The sequence below is a fragment of the Lemur catta genome, chromosome 7 (assembly GCF_020740605.2).
Source record: "Lemur catta isolate mLemCat1 chromosome 7, mLemCat1.pri, whole genome shotgun sequence".
In the NCBI taxonomy this organism is placed as follows: domain Eukaryota; kingdom Metazoa; phylum Chordata; class Mammalia; order Primates; family Lemuridae; genus Lemur; species Lemur catta.
The window spans coordinates 72,569,367-72,589,933 of record NC_059134.1 but is presented as its reverse complement, the minus strand read 5'-3'; the positions used below and the strand labels follow the sequence as shown (position 1 = coordinate 72,589,933).

The following is a 20,567-nucleotide window of genomic DNA, read 5'->3' as shown; positions in this document are numbered from 1 at the left end:
GAAAAGAATCAGAATGTTTTTAACACAATAAACACATTCTTTTGGACCAAATAACAACAACATATATATCAGGCAAGTACTAGTATTTGTCAGAGGTCCCAAAAATACCTCTGATGCAGTCACTTAGGAATTGTGGAAAAAAATACCATCTATCATCTGGATACTAAATGAGAGCTGGGAAGCTAAATAAGCAGGGCACTTACTCTTCCCCTTTTCCTTTTTACAAGTTTCAGAAATTCAAATTTATTCAAAAGTTTGACATATACAATTCCATAACTATGATCTCTTCTTCAATAGCTTCAGAATGGTAGCTTTAAAGAACTTTAAAGTTTGAGCTCCTTCTGAATTTCCCAAAGTATTTCTGCACTCTTTTGCAAACGGGCCTCCTCTTCAGGGGTCAGCTTTAACTTTATAAGGTCTGTAATACCATTCTCTCCCAAGATACATGGAATACTAAGGAATATTTCTTCATTTATTCCATAGAGGCCCTGAAATTAAAGACTTAAAAATTATTCCTTTTTCTTACTTCTGACAAAGGTCTGTAATGTGAGAAACAACAGTTACTGGGTGAATGAGTACTTAATGGATTGGTAATATGAATTATGGCAGACATAGAGCACTAAGACAGAACAATTTAAAACATGATTAGACACACTGATTGTTCAATTTCATCAGCCATCTCTCCACATAGGCCCCAGCCTTTTGCCATGTTTGCTGGGACCCACATTCCTTTGTCTATCTCCTTAATCCAAACCACTTCCTATCAGGGGACTGCTTCAAAATTCCTATGACTTTATTTCCAATGATTTAGTTCCATTTTGTTTGAACCTCTCCCCTTTAGACAAGCAGTGGGATCTTACCCTTGCCCCAGTTCCCTTGTCCCCAGGAGACTAACTGCTAATTCTTTTGTGATAGTGTTTCTTTACTAGGTCTCTTCATTGGACATAATTGAAACTGTTAGAGAACAACTCCAAATGTGGCAAGATCTACCCACAGTGGTTTTCAATGTTACTATATATTTGCAGAGTTAGTTCACTCAGTTAAATAATAAATATGCAAGAAAGACTTAATTTTATCTAATAAATGCAATAAGAACTGTCACACTAAGCCAGGACAAAGGTCTACAAAGATAGGTCTCTCCTTCCCCACCCTCCCATTTTCAGCAGGAACAAAGAACAGACTTTTAAGAAGAGAGGTTTCCAGAAGATCAACCTCAAAAATTAAGGGTCCCTCAAAAATGCTCTTTACCATTTTATGTTAAAGTTAAATAATGATTTTTCAAACATGAATATCCTACCTTACTCAGGGTAGAAACTGGATGCACTCTCCTAAGATTCTTCAAAATACTTTCTGTTAAATCAGCTACAGATAGGCTGACACCCCAAGAAGTATAACCTTTCATTTTAAACATCTCATACGCACTGTAGAGTAAGAAGAAATCACGAACATAAGAAGTTAGTTTGGAAGAAACACTTGTCATTAAACATCCACTTTGTGGCAATCTATCTGGCAATGCCACAAAACTAAAATGTTTCCATCAATAATTTCTCCTAGGAATTTCTTACAGTGGTTTTTTAGAGTAAGAACAGAGATCCAGAAATTAGTACGAAACCAGTTCCACCACTAACAGTAAACATTACACAGCAAGTATTTGAAAAAATATACTGTCAGTCAACAAGTGAGTCCCTAGTACATGCTATGACCAAGACGGAATTAGTCCCTGACTGCTTAAGAATTTATAATCTGGTGAATATGCTCACAAAAATAAAAGGAGTGCTAATAAAAGCTTGGGAAATATAACAATATGTACTTAAGGCACTAATCACATCCCTCTAGCAGAATTCAGGTTCACAACTAACTTATAAGTATAAATATATGAAATTATCATATTACCTGGAAACCACTTTTTTGTGGACATTTTCCCACTGCTCGGGATCTTTATCAGTTCCTATATCTGAGTTCAGATCCTTCAGAGGGACACCAGCAATGTTAACTCCACTCCATATAGGAACTAGGAGATACCAAAAAAATCTATGTATTATATGGTGTTATATAGCAGGGTTTGGATTTTGAGGGAGTTTTTTTTTTGGTTGTTTTGACCTTAGCAAACTGTTACAATTTTCCTGATCAGTTTTCAACTAGGAACGTTCAACAGAACTATCAAAAAAAAAAATTCAGATGTCCCAGCCATACCCCTTCCAGATCTAAATCAAAATCTCTACAGATGGGGATCCACAATGCTATCATCTTGGCAGGGATTCTCCAAATAAGAAAGTGGCAGTTTTAAGCTTTCAACTACAGGTAACTTTTAGCTTTTCTGCCTTTAAGTCCTTTTCTTTCCATAGCCAGGGTTTATATTACATGGATTTCAAACATTTTTAGCCAAGAAGAAACTAAAGGAAAAAAGGACTGCTATCACCACAGCACCCTTCTTCCCTTAATATGCTCCAGTTATATCCATCCTTTAGTCTGAAGAGTTCATGTTACCTGACTTATAATGCTGACCTTTCTGAACTAGTGTGTCCCAAGGTAAAAACTACATCATGTTACTTAGTTCTGTATTAAGAAAGCATTATAATCTTAGCACTTCATAATGTAGGATTGTAGTAGCAATCTCATGTTTTTCAAATTTGTATTTCTTGTGTATTATTTTATTATTTTTAAAAACAATAAATGTGCAAAAAAGTAAGCACTACTAAAAGGGCCTAAAGTAGAATACTTTCTCCCCACCCAGGAGCTATTTTATACTATAAGTAAATCTATATTTGATAATACAGTCAAATATGTTTCAGAGAGGATGCAGGTCTCGACGGTGCTTTAGGCTTATCACTTGAGTCTCCATGCTCTCCAAGGACCAGCCCATGACAGTTCTCGGAGTGGATACCAAGCCTTTGCCCAATAAAGTAACGGAAACGGGCAGTGTCCAGATTACAGCCACTTCCAATAACACGGTTTTTGGGAAATGCACTCAATTTCCAGGCTACATAAGTTAAGATATCCACTAAGAAGAAAAAGTGTAAGTCAGAAAAAGTTCTCATCTTAAATGATTATTTATTCATTAATTGACTGACTGATTGATTGATTGACAGGGTCTTGCTCTGTTGCCCATGCTAGAGTGCAGTGGCCCCACTCATAGTTCACTGTAACCTTGAACTCCTGGGCTCAAGTGATCTTCCTGCCTCCTGTTCTTTTTAGATTTATCTATAGTAAAACTAGTATCTTCATCAGATGGAAGGTAAAAAAAAAAAAAAAAAACCCTAATAAATCCAGTGTTTTGTAGGGGGGAAAAACATGGTACTCCATCCAACTGCAGCTATATACTACAACTCCAAAAATATCTACCCAATAGAAAATATGGAAAACTTTTTTGTTGCTGCTTTGCGTAGCATGGTATGCAGTAACATAGTAAGTTCACTGCATAGAAAATTTTAAGAAACAGAAATCAGTACTCCTTTATCAAATCTTTTAAATATTTCTCAGAGAATAACCCATTTTCAATAAGAAGCTTAGTTAGGAGGGGAATACAAACAATAAAAATAGGATATTAACAATCAGGGAAACATAATCAGACCTTTGTCTCAGTAGGCAAGGGAAAAATTTTTTATACAGTCTGATGTTTGGATGTTGGAATTATTTTAAACATTATTAGCTTTATCAGAATTTTATTCTTCTTGAATTGTTAAAATGCTTACTATTAACCAAAAGAAGGTCAACATAGCTAGCAAACAAAATAGAATTTTCAACAAGAAAGCATTAATGAGGATACAGAGATATTACGTAGTAATATACGAAACAATCCAGCAATAAATAACAACCAAGAACCTAGATACACCTACTAATATAACCTCAGAATAATGAAAAATTAGTCATCAGGTGGATTTGATTCATAAGCATGGTGGAAAATTTTAATATACCTTGATCAGAAACTGATACATCATAAAAAATTAGTGATAATTTCACAAAACTAATATTATTAAGCATAATCAAATAGATATATAGAGAGCATCATGCCCAATAATGTAGATACGGAACTGTTACAAACACTATTAACTGGGTCAAAAATTAAGCCGTAGCAGATTTTAAAGAACTGATGTCGAACAACACAATTTTATTGTAAATTAGAATCAACCACAATAAAACGAATTTTAAAATGTCTCAAAACTAAAAATATACTTTTAAATGACTCATTGAGTTAAAGGGGAAAGAAAACTAGGAATTACAAAATATTTAGAACTGAAAGACAAAGTACCATGGAACAAAGCTAAAAATAAAGTACTTAGTGGTTAAGTTCATATTCTTTAATGCATTTTTTTTTTTTTTTTTTTTTTTTTTGAGACAGAGTCTCACTTTGTTGCCCAGGCTAGAGTGAGTGCCGTGGCGTCAGCCTAGCTCACAGCAACCTCAAACTCCTGGGCTTAAGCGATCCTACTGCCTCAGCCTCCCGAGTAGCTGGGACTACAGGCATGCGCCACCATGCCCGGCTAATTTTTTCTATCTATATTTTTAGTTGTCCAGATAATTTCTTTCTATTTTTAGTAGAGACGGGGTCTCGCTCAGGCTGGTCTCGAACTCCTGACCTCGAGCGATCCACCCGCCTCGGCCTCCCACAGTGCTAGGATTACAGGCGTGAGCCACCACGCCCGGCCTCTTTAATGCATTTTTAAAATAAGAAAGATTAAAAATCAAATGACAAAAGTTATTAATCATAAAAGCAGAAAATAATGAGCACAAAATAGTAAGATTTAAAAAAAAACAGGATAGAAAGCTAATTTTTTAGGGAAGGAGAAGACCAATAAATTAGAAAAATCTCTAGCAAAACTAAGGGAGGGAGAAGGCAAAGTCTGAAACAAATAATACTAGAAGATGGAACATTACCATGGATACAACAGAGATTTTAAAAGTCATAAAATACGAAAGAACATGCTAGTACATTTTAAAATTTAGATGAAAAGGATAAGTCTCTAGAATACTTCCTAAAATGACTTAAGAAAAAATGGAAAATTTGACTCAACTAATATACCTTAATAAACTTCTGTCAAAAATCTATCCCCTCACCATTTCAAATTTTTACACACAAATTTTATTAGAACTTTAAGGAACTAATTCTTATCTCAAGCAGCCTGTTTTAGATAACAGGTGAGGATAGTAAAACCCTGACACCAAAACTGAGCAAAGACTACATGCAAAAATAATAAATGCACTATCACTTATTTACAAAGATGCATGACCACTAAGTAAAATATTAGCAAATATAATTAGTGGGAATTTTTGAAAAATACTTCATGATCAAGTAGACTTTACCCTAGAAATGCAAAGATGGTTCATTATCAAAAATTCTGTTAATGTATTACACCACATGCGATTCAAAGAAAAAGATATATATAAAATCATTTTAATTGTTGGGGAAAAAAGCCCGATGATATTCCAAACTCATTCAGGGTTTAAAAAGGTAAAACAAAACTCAACAATCTAGCAACAGAAGGAAACTTCCTTTACCTCAAAAGGGTATTTATCAAAATCCAAAAAAAAAAAAAAATCACACATTATGAAGAAAACTTAGAAGCATTTTCATTAAAGCCAGGAACAAGACAGGATACCCACTGTCACTGCTTCTATTTAACATTGTCCTTGAGAGCCTCCTAGTTTATGCAGTAAGACAGGGAAACAAAGTCTTGGAAATAGACAAAAGTCCTTATATGTAGATGGCAGAATTGTCCAATACAAAATTTTTGATAATCTAAAAACTACCAAAATTAAAAATGAAGAAAAAGAAAAAACCTGGCTGCAGAAAGTTGTGAGACATGAGTAAGCATACCAACATATGGTAGCACCAGAAGGAGCGAGAAAAGGGGAAAGAAAAGTCAAAGAAGTAATGGCTGAAACATCCCAAATATGAAAAACATGCATCCAAGAAGCTCAATGAACTCTAAGTAGGACAAACTGAAAGAAATTCACACTTAGATACATCACAGTCAAACTATTAAAGGCCAAAGAGGAAAAACAACTTTTCAAATACAAAAGAACCAAAATAAGTGAATGGTGACTTCTAATCTGAAACAATGGAGGCCAGAAGACAGGTGGATGACACTGAAAGTGCTGGGAGAAAAACTCAACCAAAAATCCTCTATCTAGCAAATCTATATTTCAGAGTCCCAAATAAAGACTGAGAAAACTCATTGCTAGCAGCAGACCTGTCTTACAAGAAATACTAAAGCAAATTCTTCAGGTTGAAAGAAAGTCACATCAGACAAAATATTCATACTGGCAAAAATAAAGAGCACTTGTAACAATTATATAGCAACTGTATAAGATTGTGTAATTTATAATATCTATATAATGTGTGTATATATTATATGCACACATCCCTCAATTAAAACACAATTGCAAAAAATATATAAAATTTAATTGTTGGGTTTTTAAAATATAGAGATATAAAGTATTTGACAGTAACAACTGTCTTAGTCCATTAGTGCTGCTGGAACAAAATATCAGCAAGGATATAGAAGATCTAAACAATACTGTCAACCAAATAGACCTAAGTGACATCTATAGAACCACCAACAGCAGCATATACATCCTTAAGTGCACATGGAATGTTTTCCAAGACAGACCATACACTAGGGCACAAAGTAAGTCTTAAGAAATTTAAAAGAACTGAAATCATACTAAGTATATTCTCAGAACACAAGAGAATTAAACTAGAATCAACTAGACAAGGAAATCTGAGAAACTGACAAATAATTGGAAATTAACACATTTCCCTAATAATAATGTCAAGAAGAAATCATAAGAAAAATTTTTAAATATTTGAAACAAATGAAAACAAAACCACAAGGTACCAAAATTTATGGGATGCAGTTTATGCAGTGCTTAATGGGAAATTAACAGCTATAAATGCCCACTAGAAAACAAGATCTCAAATCAGTAACATAACCTTAGCTCTTAAGAAACAAGAAAAAGGGCACTCTGGGAGGCCGAGGCGGGCGGATTGCTGGAGCTCAGGAGTTAGAGACCAGCCTGAGCAAGAGCGAGACCCTTTCTCTACTAAAAATATATATAGAAAAAATTAGCCGGGCATGGTGGCGCATGCCTGTAGTCCCAGCTACTCAGGAGGCTGAGGCAGTAGGATCGCTTAAGCCCAGGAGTTTGAGGTTGCTGTGAGCTAGGCTGACGCCACGGCACTCATTCTAGCCAGGGCAACAAAGCGACACTCTGTCTTAAAAAAAAAAAAAAAAAAAACTACACTGATGGAGTAAGCCAAAGGGACACAGCAGCCACCTGGAAGAGCTCCCAATGGCCAAAGCTGGTACAATTTAAGAAACAAAGACCTATTTGATTATAACCCATAGTACAAAATACTATGAGCCCATACCGATATTAACAAATGACTGAATTAATTAATAGGAGAGAAAAGGCAGATCTCTCATGGAGAAGAATTAAAATAATTTAATATTTCTGGAGGGTAGATACTCTCCCCTCAAGGAAAGGGAACATAACCCCTTAAGTGTGGGCCACATAGAGGGACTTCCTTCCACAGAGTGCAGTATGGAAAGAGGGAAAAGAGTAACTTTACAACAGAGAAACCTGACAGGTGACTCAGGTCAACATCAACACTGGTAAATCATGTTGACAGTATGTACCCTAAGTATGTGATGAAAATGTCACTTTACCTTTATATCTTCCTCCCTAAAACCCAAAACCCCAGTCTGACCAAATTCCAACAGAGGTGCATTCTACAAAATACTTGACCAGTACTCTGCAAAATGGTCAACGTCATCAAAAACAACAAAAGTCTCACAGTCTACAAGAGTCCAAGGAGACATGGTGACTAAATGTACTGTGTTATCATCCGGGATGCACTGGTGGAACAGAGGCCATCAGGTAAAAACTTTAGTTAACATACCATTATCTGTTCTTTAATCATGACAAATGTACCCCACTAAGGTATACCATACCAAGGTATGATGATGTTAATAACGCCATGTGGCATATAAACTCTCTGTGTACTTCTTTTCAATTTTTCTGTAAATCTAAAACTATTCTAAAAAATAAAGTCTATAAAAATGTATTCTAACTCAATCTCTCAGGACCCACTTTCCTTACTTATAAAAATGAAGCAGAGTAGACTATCCAATCTTTGTATTCACAATCCAGTGCTTTTTCTGTTCTAGAGTCAGGATACACCATCAAATTAAACAAAGTTGGATCTCACATTATACAATGAAAGTTTATGTATTATGGTATGATTCAGTAATTTTCAAAGGCATTACTGTTTCTCTACTAGGTTTGTAAATTCCTGCCAATAAATTACTAAACAAATCCTACTGAGAATTCCTTCATTAGAAAGGAGTTTCTAAAATATGACCTCCATGAATGAAAGAAGTTGCACTGTCTAGGGCAAAGAGAGGGATTAAAGTAAGCCTTAATCTAGAGCTTTGCAGGGGGTCTGCACCACATTTTCTATGATATACAAATGGCATTGTTTGCAATATAACAGAATTCCAGTTCTAGAAGCTTGTGGCTATTATCACTTTTTTTAGTGATAGGACTCCATCCCTCCCAGAAAGGCCCTTAAAAGCAGAGATGGTAAATAAATCTTTTACTTCAAGCTTTTTTACATACAATATCGGTATACTTATCAATTCATGCAACTTAAGATGGTCTGTGCCTTTTTTCTCCTCTATAAAATACATCTGCTATTTACTTTTCAGGGTCATTGTATAGGATAATGTATATAAAGCATATTGTCATTATCATGGATGTTAAAAACAAATGTAGCCTGCACAGTGGCTCATGCCTGTAACTTGGGAGGCTGCAGCGGGAAGATCTCTTGAGCTCAGGAGTTCCAGACCAGCCTGGGTAACATAGCCAGACCTTGTCTCTACAAAAAATAAGAAAAATTAGCCGGGTGTAGTGACATGTGCCTGTAGTTCCAGCTACTTGGGAAGCTGAGGCAGGATCACTGGAGCTCAGAGGCCATAGTGAGCTGTAATCACACTATTGCACTCCACCCTGGGGGTGACAGAGCAAGACTCTCTCTCTAAAAACACAAAAAAACCCAACAACCAAAAAAACAAATATATTGGTTTTCATGTATATGTATTAGCAATGAGGACACTGCTGATAAAGACATTACTATTGGTAGAACAAAATGAGTCATGGGGAGTTTGTATGATTGGCAAGAGCAGCAGTTGACAGCAGCTGCTACTCTTAATGCCATAGGAAACTCTGTCATCTAGATATGAAACCCAGGGCCAGTCCTTTAAATTCCATCAATCGTGCCAGGATTAAAGGCCTTGTTAAAAAAAAAAAAGGCTTAAGGAAATTTTACAGATATTCCATTAATAAAAACAAAGTATAGGCCGGGCGCGGTGGCTCACGCCTGTAATCCTAACACTCTGGGAGGCCGAGGCAGGTGGATCGCTCAAGGTCAGGAGTTCGAGACCAGCCTGAGCAAGAGTGAGACCCCGTCTCTACTAAAAATAGAAAGAAATTATCTGGCCAACTAAAATATATATAGAAAAAATTAGCCGGGCATGGTGGCACATGCCTGTAGTCCCAGCTACCCAGGAGGCTGAGGCAGTAGGATCGCTTAAGCCCAGGAGTTGGAGGTTGCTGTGAGCTAGGCTGATGCCACAGCACTCACTATAGCCTGGGCAACAAAGCGAGACTCTGTCTCAAAAAAAAAAAAAGAAAAAAAAAATTTAAAAATAAATAAATAAATAAAAAGAAAGTATAGCTCAAAGTTTCATATGATTTACTAAAACTTTATGAGCTCAGATCAGGGTAATATTCTTAGAAAGGGATCAGAATCTTTTTAGTCTTCTGTCTCTAGCCATTAAACTAGAATCTTGCTTTATCAGCTACATCAATACTAAGAACAATAAACACTAAAATCAACCTAACATGATAAGGAAGGAAGGGAAATAAATATAGAAACCAGGAAATGGGAGAAAAATAGTTAAAGGAAAAAAGATTATTGTGTTTGGTACTAGTAGAATGCCCACCACCACTGACATGTGGTGCACTCTTTTCTCTGCCACCTATTTCTCCAGTAGCTTTTTAAAATCTGTGAGCTGATTTTCCAAATCAAGCAAAGGGGTATCTCATTATTGTCATTACACGAGTGAAAATGAAATGTCAACATACTTTCACTGAACTTGTAACACATATGATACCCATACAATTTAGAAGAAGGAGCTCCCTCTGGGAGGAACAATTAGAAAATAGCACCTGTTCCTCTAGACTAACCCAGGCCCTGGACGGGGCCCCTAAAGACCCCCTGAACTGGGCAAAACCTGCACAACCATGTGCAGTGGCCTTGCCTCCAACTGAGGAAATCTTGGTTAACCCTGCGGCACAGAGCACATAGCTTACTTTTAATAAGATGCTGATTGCACAGGCCATACCAACCGATCCAGTTCCCACAATGGAGATCTTACTGTGATGAATGGCCTCCTCTGAAGTGAAATTCCGAATAAGTTCATGCTTCACGGTCGCCATCTTGGAAACCGAAGAGAGTGAAGAGAAACTGCAAAGCCATTTCCAGATTTGGAATTGGTCTGCGGTGAGAGACCGGGTAAGGAGAACCCCTGGGCCCCAGTGTGGAAAGAAGTGCTACAGACACAACAGGGACCCACAAATGTGACTGGCAAAGCAGCTGGGTAGTTTCTGGCCAGCAGCCTGGCATCCATGAAGCAAACCAGGGAAAGGAGAAGGAAGGTGGGAATGGTTAAGAGGCAGTGAAGGAAAGGAAAGGGGCTGCTCCACCAAACATGAGACTACAGCTGGGATGGCTTTCCCTCCCCTCCTCCAGCTGACCACCCTTCTCTCCCCTTACGCTCTCCCCGCCCCCAGCTCTCAGCTCCAGGCGGGGTCTGCAGGCCCAGGCGCCAGGTACTTCCAGCCACACTCACAGCAGGGAAGGGCCAACCGCCCCAGAGCAGGTTGCACGGCCCCAAGCGCGGACAAGGAGCCATCCTCTCTGGCTCCCACGGCGCCCACGCTCTGGCTGGTTCGCGGTACTCCCGCAGGCCAGCGCATAGCCACTCACTCAAGAGGCGAGAAAGAGAATGGAAGGACACAGCCTCGAAGCTCCTCGGAGTTTGCAGCAAGTAAACCACGGACCTGCTACCTGCCCGCCACGCCTGCCACTGCGGCTGCGCAAGACCGCGCCCAGCTCGTGCGGCCTCGCAGGCGCCCAGCACACCTGGCGCAGGCTCGGGCCGACGCGGCCTGGGTCACTGCGCCTGCGCCGTTGCCTGCCGCCGCCTGGCAGCCTCGTGCCGGCGGGCGAGCTCGTCTTTCTGCAGTCCGCGGGCTTCGGGAAGGTTCGGGGGGCGGGGGGGCCGGGGCCTCAGCGCGCGCACCCAGCACCGTTTCCCAGAACTCAAACACCAGGGGGCCAGTTAGTTTTACTTCTGACCAAACCTTGTCTGCATGTATCCAAAAAGAGCTGTTTAACCCTCGTTTGGAAATTTATCGCCAGTGCTGTAGGAGAAAGGGAACTCAGGGATTTTCACCACCTCAAATGTGAAATGACGTAGAAAAAATATTTAAAAACCCTCTATGCAAAGGGAATTTTGAAATAAGACATGAAACCCTAAGAATTTGACTAGTGGAGTGCTAATTCATAACCATTTCTACAAGTGGAAAGGAAAGCTCAACGCAAGTAATTAAATGTAGAATCCAAAATTAGTCTGTAATAAACCAAGGTTTCTACTTCTCTTCTCCCAACACATTTTATGTAATTATCTGTTTTCCAACTCATTTATAATCAAAAATACTACTACACATCTGACAAATTCTTTTATAAAATGTAGAGCAGCATTTCTCTTTTTTCATTATCGACCTCCTCAAGAGCCTTTTTAGAAAATTTCCCCCCATCATGAAATTAAATATTAAGGAATAAGATTTGTCAGGTAGGATTGAGCTTTATAGTGACAAACCCTTGTAATATCTAAAATTTTTTTCACACACACCCCCAAGAAACAATTTTCACTCCCTTGAGGACTATAGTGTCCTGTTGAGAATACGAGACGTAGAGCAGTTTTACTTCATAGAATATTCCTTTTAGAAACTATATATTTTTCAGCCTTTCAATCTTTGCAAGGAATTTCCTAAAATTAAGTTTTAATGTGGTGTACAAACACGAGTTTTTTAAAAAGGCAAAACTGGCCAGGCGCAATGGCTCAGGCCTGTAATCCTAGCACTCTGGGAGGCTGAGGCAGGGGGATCACCTGAGCCCAGGAGTTTGAGGCTGCAGGGAGCTATGATGATGCCCCTGCACTTTAGCCAGGGTGACAGAGTGAGACTCAGTCTCAAAAAGAAAAAAAAAAGCAAAACCCACAGAAGACTCCCCTTGCCCCCATCCTAACTAAATTAAACTCAACCATATTTTATGCATTCAAGGAAACACACATGAAGAAAAAGGAAAAAGAACAAAATAACGGGAAACTAAGCATGGTCAGTAGTAGATGACTAGAATGAAAGCTATCAAGACAGCAAGAATAACAGACTATGAGGGTGGATCGCGCCCTTACATATATGGCATACTTCACAAGTGTAGCTTAAACCTGTACAGACTAAGTATCACGTGACTAGTGCTATAGAGGACTCATAAAGAGGAGAAATCTGTTTACAGTTTCTTCTTTCCAACCTTGAAAGATTGGATTTATGTCATAGGTGTCCAATTTTTTTTATTTTTTACAGATCAGATGAAAATACTTTTATAATGTAAAATATACAGTCTCCTATCTTCTGTTCTGTAAAACAGTGGAACATAAAACGGCTTTAAATTGCTAGGTTCTTTTGGATATCCCAAAGCGTACTCGCACTCTTCTTGAAAAGGGCCTCCTCCTCAGAATTCAGGTTAATTTTCACAACATCTGAGACACCATTCCGACCCAAGATGCAAGGGATACTGAGAAAGATTTCTTCTTGTATTCCATATAAGCCCTGAAAGGCAAGATTAGATTATTGTTCAGTAACCGGATATGGAAAAGCAGCTGTGCAAGCTTCAGAATAAGAGTATATATGCATAGGAGAGACTATGGTGCTCAACAAGGACCACTTGGAGGGTAGCAGAGTAATTGTCAGCAAAACTGAGAGCATCCTTATGTCCCATGTATGTCTCATACAAAATATGATGTGGAACTTACATTCAGTGACAAGAAGAACATGCCAGAGGCTTTTAAAAGGATCAAGAAGGGCCCTAGGCGCAGTGGCTCATGCCCGTAATCCTAGCACTTTGGGAGGCTGAGGGCGGAGGATAGCTTGTGGCCAGGAGTTTGAGACCAGCCTGAGCAAGAGCGAGACCCCATTTCTACAAAAAATAGAAAAATCAGCTGGGCATGGTGGTGCTCACTTGTAGTCCCAGCTACTTGGGAGGCTGAAGCAGGAGGATTGCTTGAGCCCAGGAGTTTGAGGTTGCAATGAGCTGTGATGACTCCACTGCACTCTAGCCTAGGTGACAGAGTGAGACTCCATCTCCGGGGGGGAAAAAAAAGAAAAAAAGAAGGACCAAGAAAGATACAATCTACTTTAACACTTGCCAGGTCATTTCTGTCCACAGAGAAGGATGCCACTCAGTCCTTCCTGATGCCATTTTAACTGATGAAGGACTATGAGATCAAACATCCTGTTTGGTGCAGAAGGTGACTGGGAAGTCTCTGCTTTATACCTTTACAGCAGGGGGTACCACTGAATTTGAACAACAGATGCTACAGGTGGCATTTCAAGCCTCCAGAGCTGATGCCCCCTGCCAGGCCCTACTCACATTCCCTCCACTTTGGTCTATGCCTAGCTGTGGAAGGCTACTGTCCCGTCAGACTGTCAGCCCACGTTCCATCCACCAGGCTCCAGCCACAGTCATACTTGACTTTCCTATTCTTGATCATTCCATTGCCACCTCTGTGTGACTGTTGGAGCTTTCACATGAGCTTCCAGGGGTGTCATCAGGGACAAGGCCACTCTGTCTAGGGAAGAAGCCCCTCTGCTTCCCTACTACTGTTTCTGGAACTTGTTTCCCTCCACCTTTGTCATCTCTCTTCGCTCTAGAAGGGGTATTTCAGACTGGAATTGGCGAATTCATGTCCATCCATCATGCTGCTAGGTGGGCTGGGAACAAGGAACCCGGGAACGAGGGTTCCCCCGGCCTGGCCCTGTGTGCTAATCGTGCTAACCATGACCTGCTGCCACCCTCAGTCTGCCTTTTCCCCTTTAAGCTTTATGCCTGGTTAGTGATATTCCCCTGGATATATTAAAATGTGCTCTCATTTGCTCTTGGACTGGCCATGAAGTATGGTGATGGATGGTTCTTTAAAGAGAATTCCCTATTTATTTGATAAAAAATCCTATTAATATTAATGTGAAATAAACTGCACCTTGATTTGTGTGCTGAAAATATGTAGTAAAAATGAAGTAACTAGAAAAAAGAAAAAAGAAAAATGATCTCCTCTTAATGTCAAATGTTTAAGTGTTTCCTATAAAATATAATTCATCCATTGACTTGTTCAGTAAAGGCTATTAAATACCCGTATTACTCACTCTGTCCTCACTGCGCTCATTTGACACTTCCCTGACTCTTCCTCAGGAGTCCTAGAGGGGTAGCTGCTTATTTTCCACAGCTTCTGCATCCTCAAAAGAGAAGGGTGTGTGGTATCCCCTGTGTACTCCTCATTGCCACTTCCAAATCATTAAACCCCTACTGTTGTGAAAACAAAACATACTGGGGCCCGGTGCGGTGGCTCACGCCTGTAATCCTACCTAGCACTCTAGGAGGCCGAGGCAGGAGGATCCCTTGAGCTCAGGAGTTCGAGACCAGGCTGAGCAAGAGCGGAGCCCGTCTCTACTAAAAATAGAAAAATTAGCTGGGCATGGTGGTGCTTGCCTGTAATCCCAGCTACTCAGGAGGCTGGGGCAGGAGAATCACTTGAGCCCAGGAGTTTGAGGTTGCTGTGAGCTAGGCTGACACCACGGTACTCTAGCCCAGGTGACAGAATAAGACTCCATCTCAAACAAAACAAAACAAAACTTACTATCCTTCTGTTTTTGAGGCTCTTTGTATTCAGCTCTTTCCTCCTTTCTAATGACCATCTACTAACCTCCTGGTACCTGGTTATTCCATCTCATTCACAAAAGATGTTGACACATGGCTCGCAGTCTTCCTTGTGTATCCCAATTTCTGCCATTATCCTTGTTGACTTCATTGTTCATGTGGATAATCCAACTAATTCCCTTTCTTTCCAGTTTCTTGCCTTCTTTAGCTCATGGGACTTTCTCCTCCACTCCAGTTATCCTACTCTGGCCCTTACTATGGGTCCCTCTATACCAACTTAGATTCCATGCTCCGTCATTCTGTAACCCTTTAGCCATACCCCTTTGCCCATTTTAATGTTTAGTTTTTATTAATGTTTCCTAAATTCTTCATTATTTTTTAAAGATTTATTCATGTGTATATAGATCACATTCAAGGGCAAAAGCCTTTAATTTGTCTGTGACTCTTTAGCAGAAGGTTAAACCCATTTTCTACATGTGTACAAACAAAAGCTGCATGCACCTCTCTCTCTCAATCTCTCTCTCTTTCTCCCTATTCCCCAATATCTCTGTCTCTCTCTCTCTATTTTTCTTTCACACTCTGCCAGTAAAACCCAAACCTGAATGAATTCAGCTATCCGCTTTCTCCATTTCTGCACTCAGGTCACTGGAAAAAACTATACAACACAGTTAATCTTTAAATTACATTACAAATTAATGCTTCCCAACCTCAAATAAGCATCTACCCTGACAGTAATTCTGCTTTTCATAAAAAATCAAATCTTCTTTCCCATTATCTACAAAGACTATTTACAATTTTCTCGAATCTCTGGACTTTCCTATGCCTCCCTTGACTCTCAGTAGATGATTTTTGTCTCCTTTCACTAAAAAGATAAAAGGCATCAGATGCTTCCAAAGCCAAATTTACAAATCTATATGCATCAGTACCCATCCTGTTACCTCCTGTTACAACAGATAGATGTCCCTCCTGCTCTCTAGGCTAACACCTCCACCTCTGCTCTGGTCCCATCCCCTTCTGATAATTACTTCTATCTTGAACCTCTCCCTTGGCACCTGATCTTTATCATCAGCACCTCTGCTTTAAAAAATAATTGTCAGCCTGGTGCAGTGTCTCATGCCTGTAATCCTAGCACTCTGGGAGGCCGAGGCAGGTGGATTGTTTGAGCTCAGGAGTTCAAGACCAGCCTGAGCAAGAGCAAGACCCCATCTCTACTAAAAATAGAAAGAAATTAGCTGGACAGCTAAAAATATATATAGAAAAAATTAGCCGGGCATGGTGGCACATGCCTGTAGTCCCAGCTACTCGGGAGGCTGAGGCAGGAGGATCACTTGAGCCCAGGAGTTTGAGGTTGCTGTGAGCTAGGCTGACACCAGGGCACTCTAGCCTGGGCAACAGAGTGAGACTCTGTCTCAAAAACAAAAAAAAAATTGTCCTAATTTTCTTATTACTGCTCTCTTTCCTTACTTTCATAGCCAAATACCTAAAAATAGCTGTTTACACTTGTCTGAATTTCCTCAGTCTATTCCAGCGGTTCTCAAGCAGAGATGATTTTTGTCTCCCCAGGGATGTTTGGCAGTATCTTGAGACGTTTTTGATTGTCACAACTAGGGGAGAAGGTATGCTACTGGCAGCTAAATGGATAGAGGCCAGAGATGCCACTAACATCCCACAATGCATAGAACAGCCCCCCACAATGAAAAATTATCCACCCCAGATGTCAATAGTGCCAAGACTGAGAAAACCCTGGTGTACCCCAATCAGGGTCTCAATTCTATTACTTCATTAAACAGTTCCTGCTAAGGTTATCAACTGACCTCTGTCGCTTTATCCTACTGGAATTTTAAATCCTCATTTAATATGACCTCACAACATCAATCAGCATGAGAAAACCAATTCTTCCATCTTAAAGCACCCTCCTTTCTCTTGGTTACCATGATTCCATGTTCTCTTAGTTTTTCTTTTAACTCCCTGGCCACTACTTCTTAGTCACCTTTGTGAAATCCCACTATAAATTCAACTTTTAATATTGAAATTCCTCAAGGCTCAATCTCAATCTTTCTTCTCACTTTATAGACTCTCCTTACACAAGCTCATTAAAATTTACAGCTTCAGGTACCATGTGTAAGGGAAATCTGTTGTTTTTGTCTGTTTAACATCCCTTCCTCTTTTTTGGTTGACAGAACCTCTCTTTTCTTTTTGGGAACTATCCCTCCCCCCAACTGACAGGTATCAAAGGAGTGGGTATGTGATTCCAGAAAAGGCAATTATCTAGAAATTAGTATGGACAAAGGGAGAGGCAGGGACCTGAGATTATAGGCTCTAAATCTGCAGGTACTGGGAGTCATCTTTTTTTTTTTTTTTTAAGAGAAAGGGTCTTGTTCTGTTGCCCCAGCTAGAGTACAGGGGCATCATCACAGCTCACTGCAACCTCAAACTCCTGGGCTCAAGCCATCCTCCTACCTCAGCCTCCCAAGTAGCTGGGACTACAGGAGTGCACCACTGCACCCGGATGATTTTTGTATTTTTTGTAGAGATGGGGTCTCGCCATGTTGCTCTGGCTGGTCTTGAACTCCTGGCCTCAAGCCATCACCCTGCCTTAGCCTCCTAAAGTGCTGGGATTATAGGAGGAGCCAATGTGGTGGCCTGGGAGCCATCTTTGTTGCCCCATGGAAAACGTCTGCATGAGATGGAAGGCAATAGAGCGAAAAGAGGAGCCAAGAGAATGGACAGAAAACATAGTCTGAGCACCTGAATTGGGCCTCCTCAGGGTTTCAGTTACATGAGCATATATATATGTATATATATATTTTATTTCCTTAAGCAAGTTTGAGCTGGCTTCTATAGCTTTTATCCAACAGTCCTAATATATTGTTTATATGCTGATCATGCTTATAATTACAACTCCAACCCAAAATTCTTTTATGAGTGCCAGAAACTTGGACTCAACTACCTATTTCTCTCAGGTATTTCAAAGGCACCTCAAATTCAAGACCTTCGAACCTGCTTTGCTTTGAGTACTTCCTTCCTCAGTGAATGAGATTACCACCTAAGTGTGCAAAACAGAAACCTAAAAATGACCTCTCTCCCTCACATCCTACTCATTCCATTATCAATTCCTACGAATTCTACCTCCTAAATACAGTGTATCTCAAATTTGTCCCCTTGTCTTCCCCTCTACTACCAATATCCTCTCTATTCGGAGCTACTGCACAGCCTCTTAACAAGTTTCCCTACATCTGCTCTTGTCCTCTTCAAATGTGTTCTCTCCATCACAGAAATCTTTTTAACATAAAAAATTTCCAGTCCCTTGGTTTCCACTGCTCTTAAGGCAAGGCCCCAAAGCCCTTTATAAGGTTTTTGGTGGACTGACCACGCTTACTTCTTCAGCCTCATAATGTACTCTTCTCTTTGCTCTCTACATTTCAATAACTGAACTTTTTAACTTTTTTTTATTTCAGCATATTATGGGGTACAAATGTTCAGGTTACATATATTGTCTTTGCCCCACCCGAGTCAGAGCTTCAAGCGTGTCCATCCCCCAGATGGTGCATACCACACCCATTAGGTGTGTATATATATACCCATCCCCTCCTCCCTCTCCGCTCTGCCTGACGCCCGATGAATGTTATTACTATATGTGCACTTAAGTGTTGATCAGTTAATATCAATTTAATAACTGAACTTTTTTTTTCAGATCTTCAAGTGTTCTCGACTTATATCTGCTTAGATCCTCTGCACATGTGTTCCCTCTACTTGGTATATTAGTCTGGCCTTTGAAATTAATACCTACTCATTACTTGGGTTAGGCCACATTTTACTTCTGTAGGAAGTCTTCCCATGCCTCTCCCCAGGGTAAAATCGCCTGTTATATATTCTTAGCACTTTGCAGTTTTTCATCACAACATTTACCACAATTTATCATATATTTACTTTTGTAATTGTTTTATGAAGTTCAATTCTTTCATTAAACTCTATAACATCAGGCTCCCTGTCTTTTTTGTTCATCATTATAATATCCTCAATATCTTGTACACTGTCTGGCATATGCTAGGGACTCAATAAACATTAAAGGAAAAATGATAAATGAAGATTTAATTTAAGCCTACCTTAACCATAGTGGAAACTGGATGCACTCTCCTAAGATTTTTCAAAATTGATCCTACCAGATCTGTCACAGACAGTCCAATAGCCCAAGAGGTATACCCCTTCAGTTTGATAATCTCGTAGGCACTGCAGGTACAGAAAGTAAGGAAATTAAATTCATGAGAAGTCAACTCAGAGAAAACATAATATTCTTCAAGCATCCATTTGAAGCAATCTACATGCCAAAGCTACTCTATTAAAATTTTCTCAGAGGTACCACTCAACATGAAACTAGTTGTAATATATTTGTATTGTTGCTTAAATAGCCAAACATGGCAACTGATTCCCTTGAAAGTTACCATCTATGCATTAGCATATCCCAGCATTAAAAAAGAAAAAGGAAGCTTCCATATAAATCTCTCTAACCATTTAAAATTGTTACTAGCATGCAAATGTAACTTTATATAGTTGTAAACCATGTGGACATATTTTTCCTAAGAATATATCATTAAATCAATAATAAATGGATATGGAAAAATATCCTTGATACATTTTCAAAAGAAAAGAGCACAGTCCCAAACATCAGGCACTTCTTATCTCTGACTTGCAAAAAAACATAATTTTTTTTTTTTAATTTGACAGGGTCTTGCTCTGTCAAGGCTAGAGTGCAGTGGCAGGATTCATAGCTCACTGCAGCCTTGAACTCCTGGGCTCCAGTGATCCTCCCACCTCAGCCTTTCCACTAGTTGGGACTACAAGTATGCACCACCATGCCTGGGTAATTTTTTTTTTTTTTTGGAGAAACAGGGTCTCACTGTGTTACTCAGACTGGTCTTGAACACTTGGCCTCAAGAGATCCTCCAGCCTTGGCTTCCCAAAGTGCTGGGATTACAGGCATGAGCCACCACGCCCACCCTAAAACATAAAATTTTTTACAAACATTAGAATTGTATCAATCTACCAAATGATTAATAGTGATTATTTTTGAGTGACAGTGTGTGGCAGGTTTACAGATGAGCATGTTTTTTATTATTTTTCAGAGGTAATAAGTTAAAAACAGGTGAGCCTTCTTTCCACTTTTCTGAATTTTCTTATAATACATAATAAGTATATATTATATTTTTACATTGCCACCAACAGTGGACTCACATTTGGCTCAACAGTCAAACTCACAGGACAGAGAAGTTTTAGTTTAGCACTGAGTTTATTTAGCTTTAAGAAGGGATATAGGAGCTAGACGCAGTGGTTCACACCTGTAATCCCAGCACCTTGGGAGGCTGAGGAGGCTCTCTTGATGCCAGGAGTTCAAGACCAGCTCTGTCCCCACAAAAAATAAAACAATTAGGCCAGGCGCAGTGGCTCACACCTATAATCCTAGTACTCTGGGAGGCTGAAACAGAAGGATTGCTTAAGCTTAGGAGTTCAA

At 39.6% G+C, this 20,567-nt stretch overlaps 2 protein-coding genes across 4 annotated transcripts in view; both read right to left on the bottom strand.

The window, feature by feature from the left end:
- Positions 1 to 289: 289 nt before the first annotated feature.
- LOC123642083 (L-lactate dehydrogenase A-like 6B) lies at positions 290 to 10,503 on the bottom strand. The gene is made up of 6 exons (XM_045557005.1): positions 10,378 to 10,503; positions 7,745 to 7,859; positions 2,831 to 3,001; positions 1,894 to 2,011; positions 1,298 to 1,421; positions 290 to 488 (listed from the first exon to the last, which is right to left on the bottom strand). The coding sequence occupies exons 1-6, from the start codon at positions 10,501 to 10,503 to the stop codon at positions 324 to 326; spliced, it is 819 nt and encodes a 272-aa protein (XP_045412961.1). The 3' UTR covers positions 290 to 323.
- Positions 10,504 to 12,678: 2,175 nt separating this feature from the next.
- LDHC (lactate dehydrogenase C) overlaps positions 12,679 to 20,567 on the bottom strand; it is a 30,644-nt gene continuing 22,755 nt past the window's right edge. For all 3 annotated transcript variants that reach the window (XM_045557650.1, XM_045557648.1, XM_045557649.1), the window contains 2 exons: positions 19,165 to 19,288; positions 12,679 to 12,957 (listed from right to left, as the gene is read on the bottom strand). In XM_045557650.1, the coding sequence (XP_045413606.1) occupies positions 12,793 to 12,957; positions 19,165 to 19,288 (289 nt within the window). In that variant the 3' untranslated portion in view covers positions 12,679 to 12,792. The remainder of the gene's footprint in view (positions 12,958 to 19,164; positions 19,289 to 20,567) is intronic.

Coding starts and splice junctions, on each gene's coding strand:
- LOC123642083 (XM_045557005.1), bottom strand. CDS start 10,503: ATGGCGACCGTGAAGCATGAACTTATTCGGAATTTCACTTCAGAGGAG. Junction 7,860..10,377: donor CAATCAGCATCTTATTAAAA/GTAAGCTATGTG, acceptor CTGTTCCACCAG/TGCATCCCGGATGATAACAC. Junction 2,012..2,830: donor TGGAGAGCATGGAGACTCAA/GTGATAAGCCTA, acceptor GGTATCTCCTAG/TTCCTATATGGAGTGGAGTT.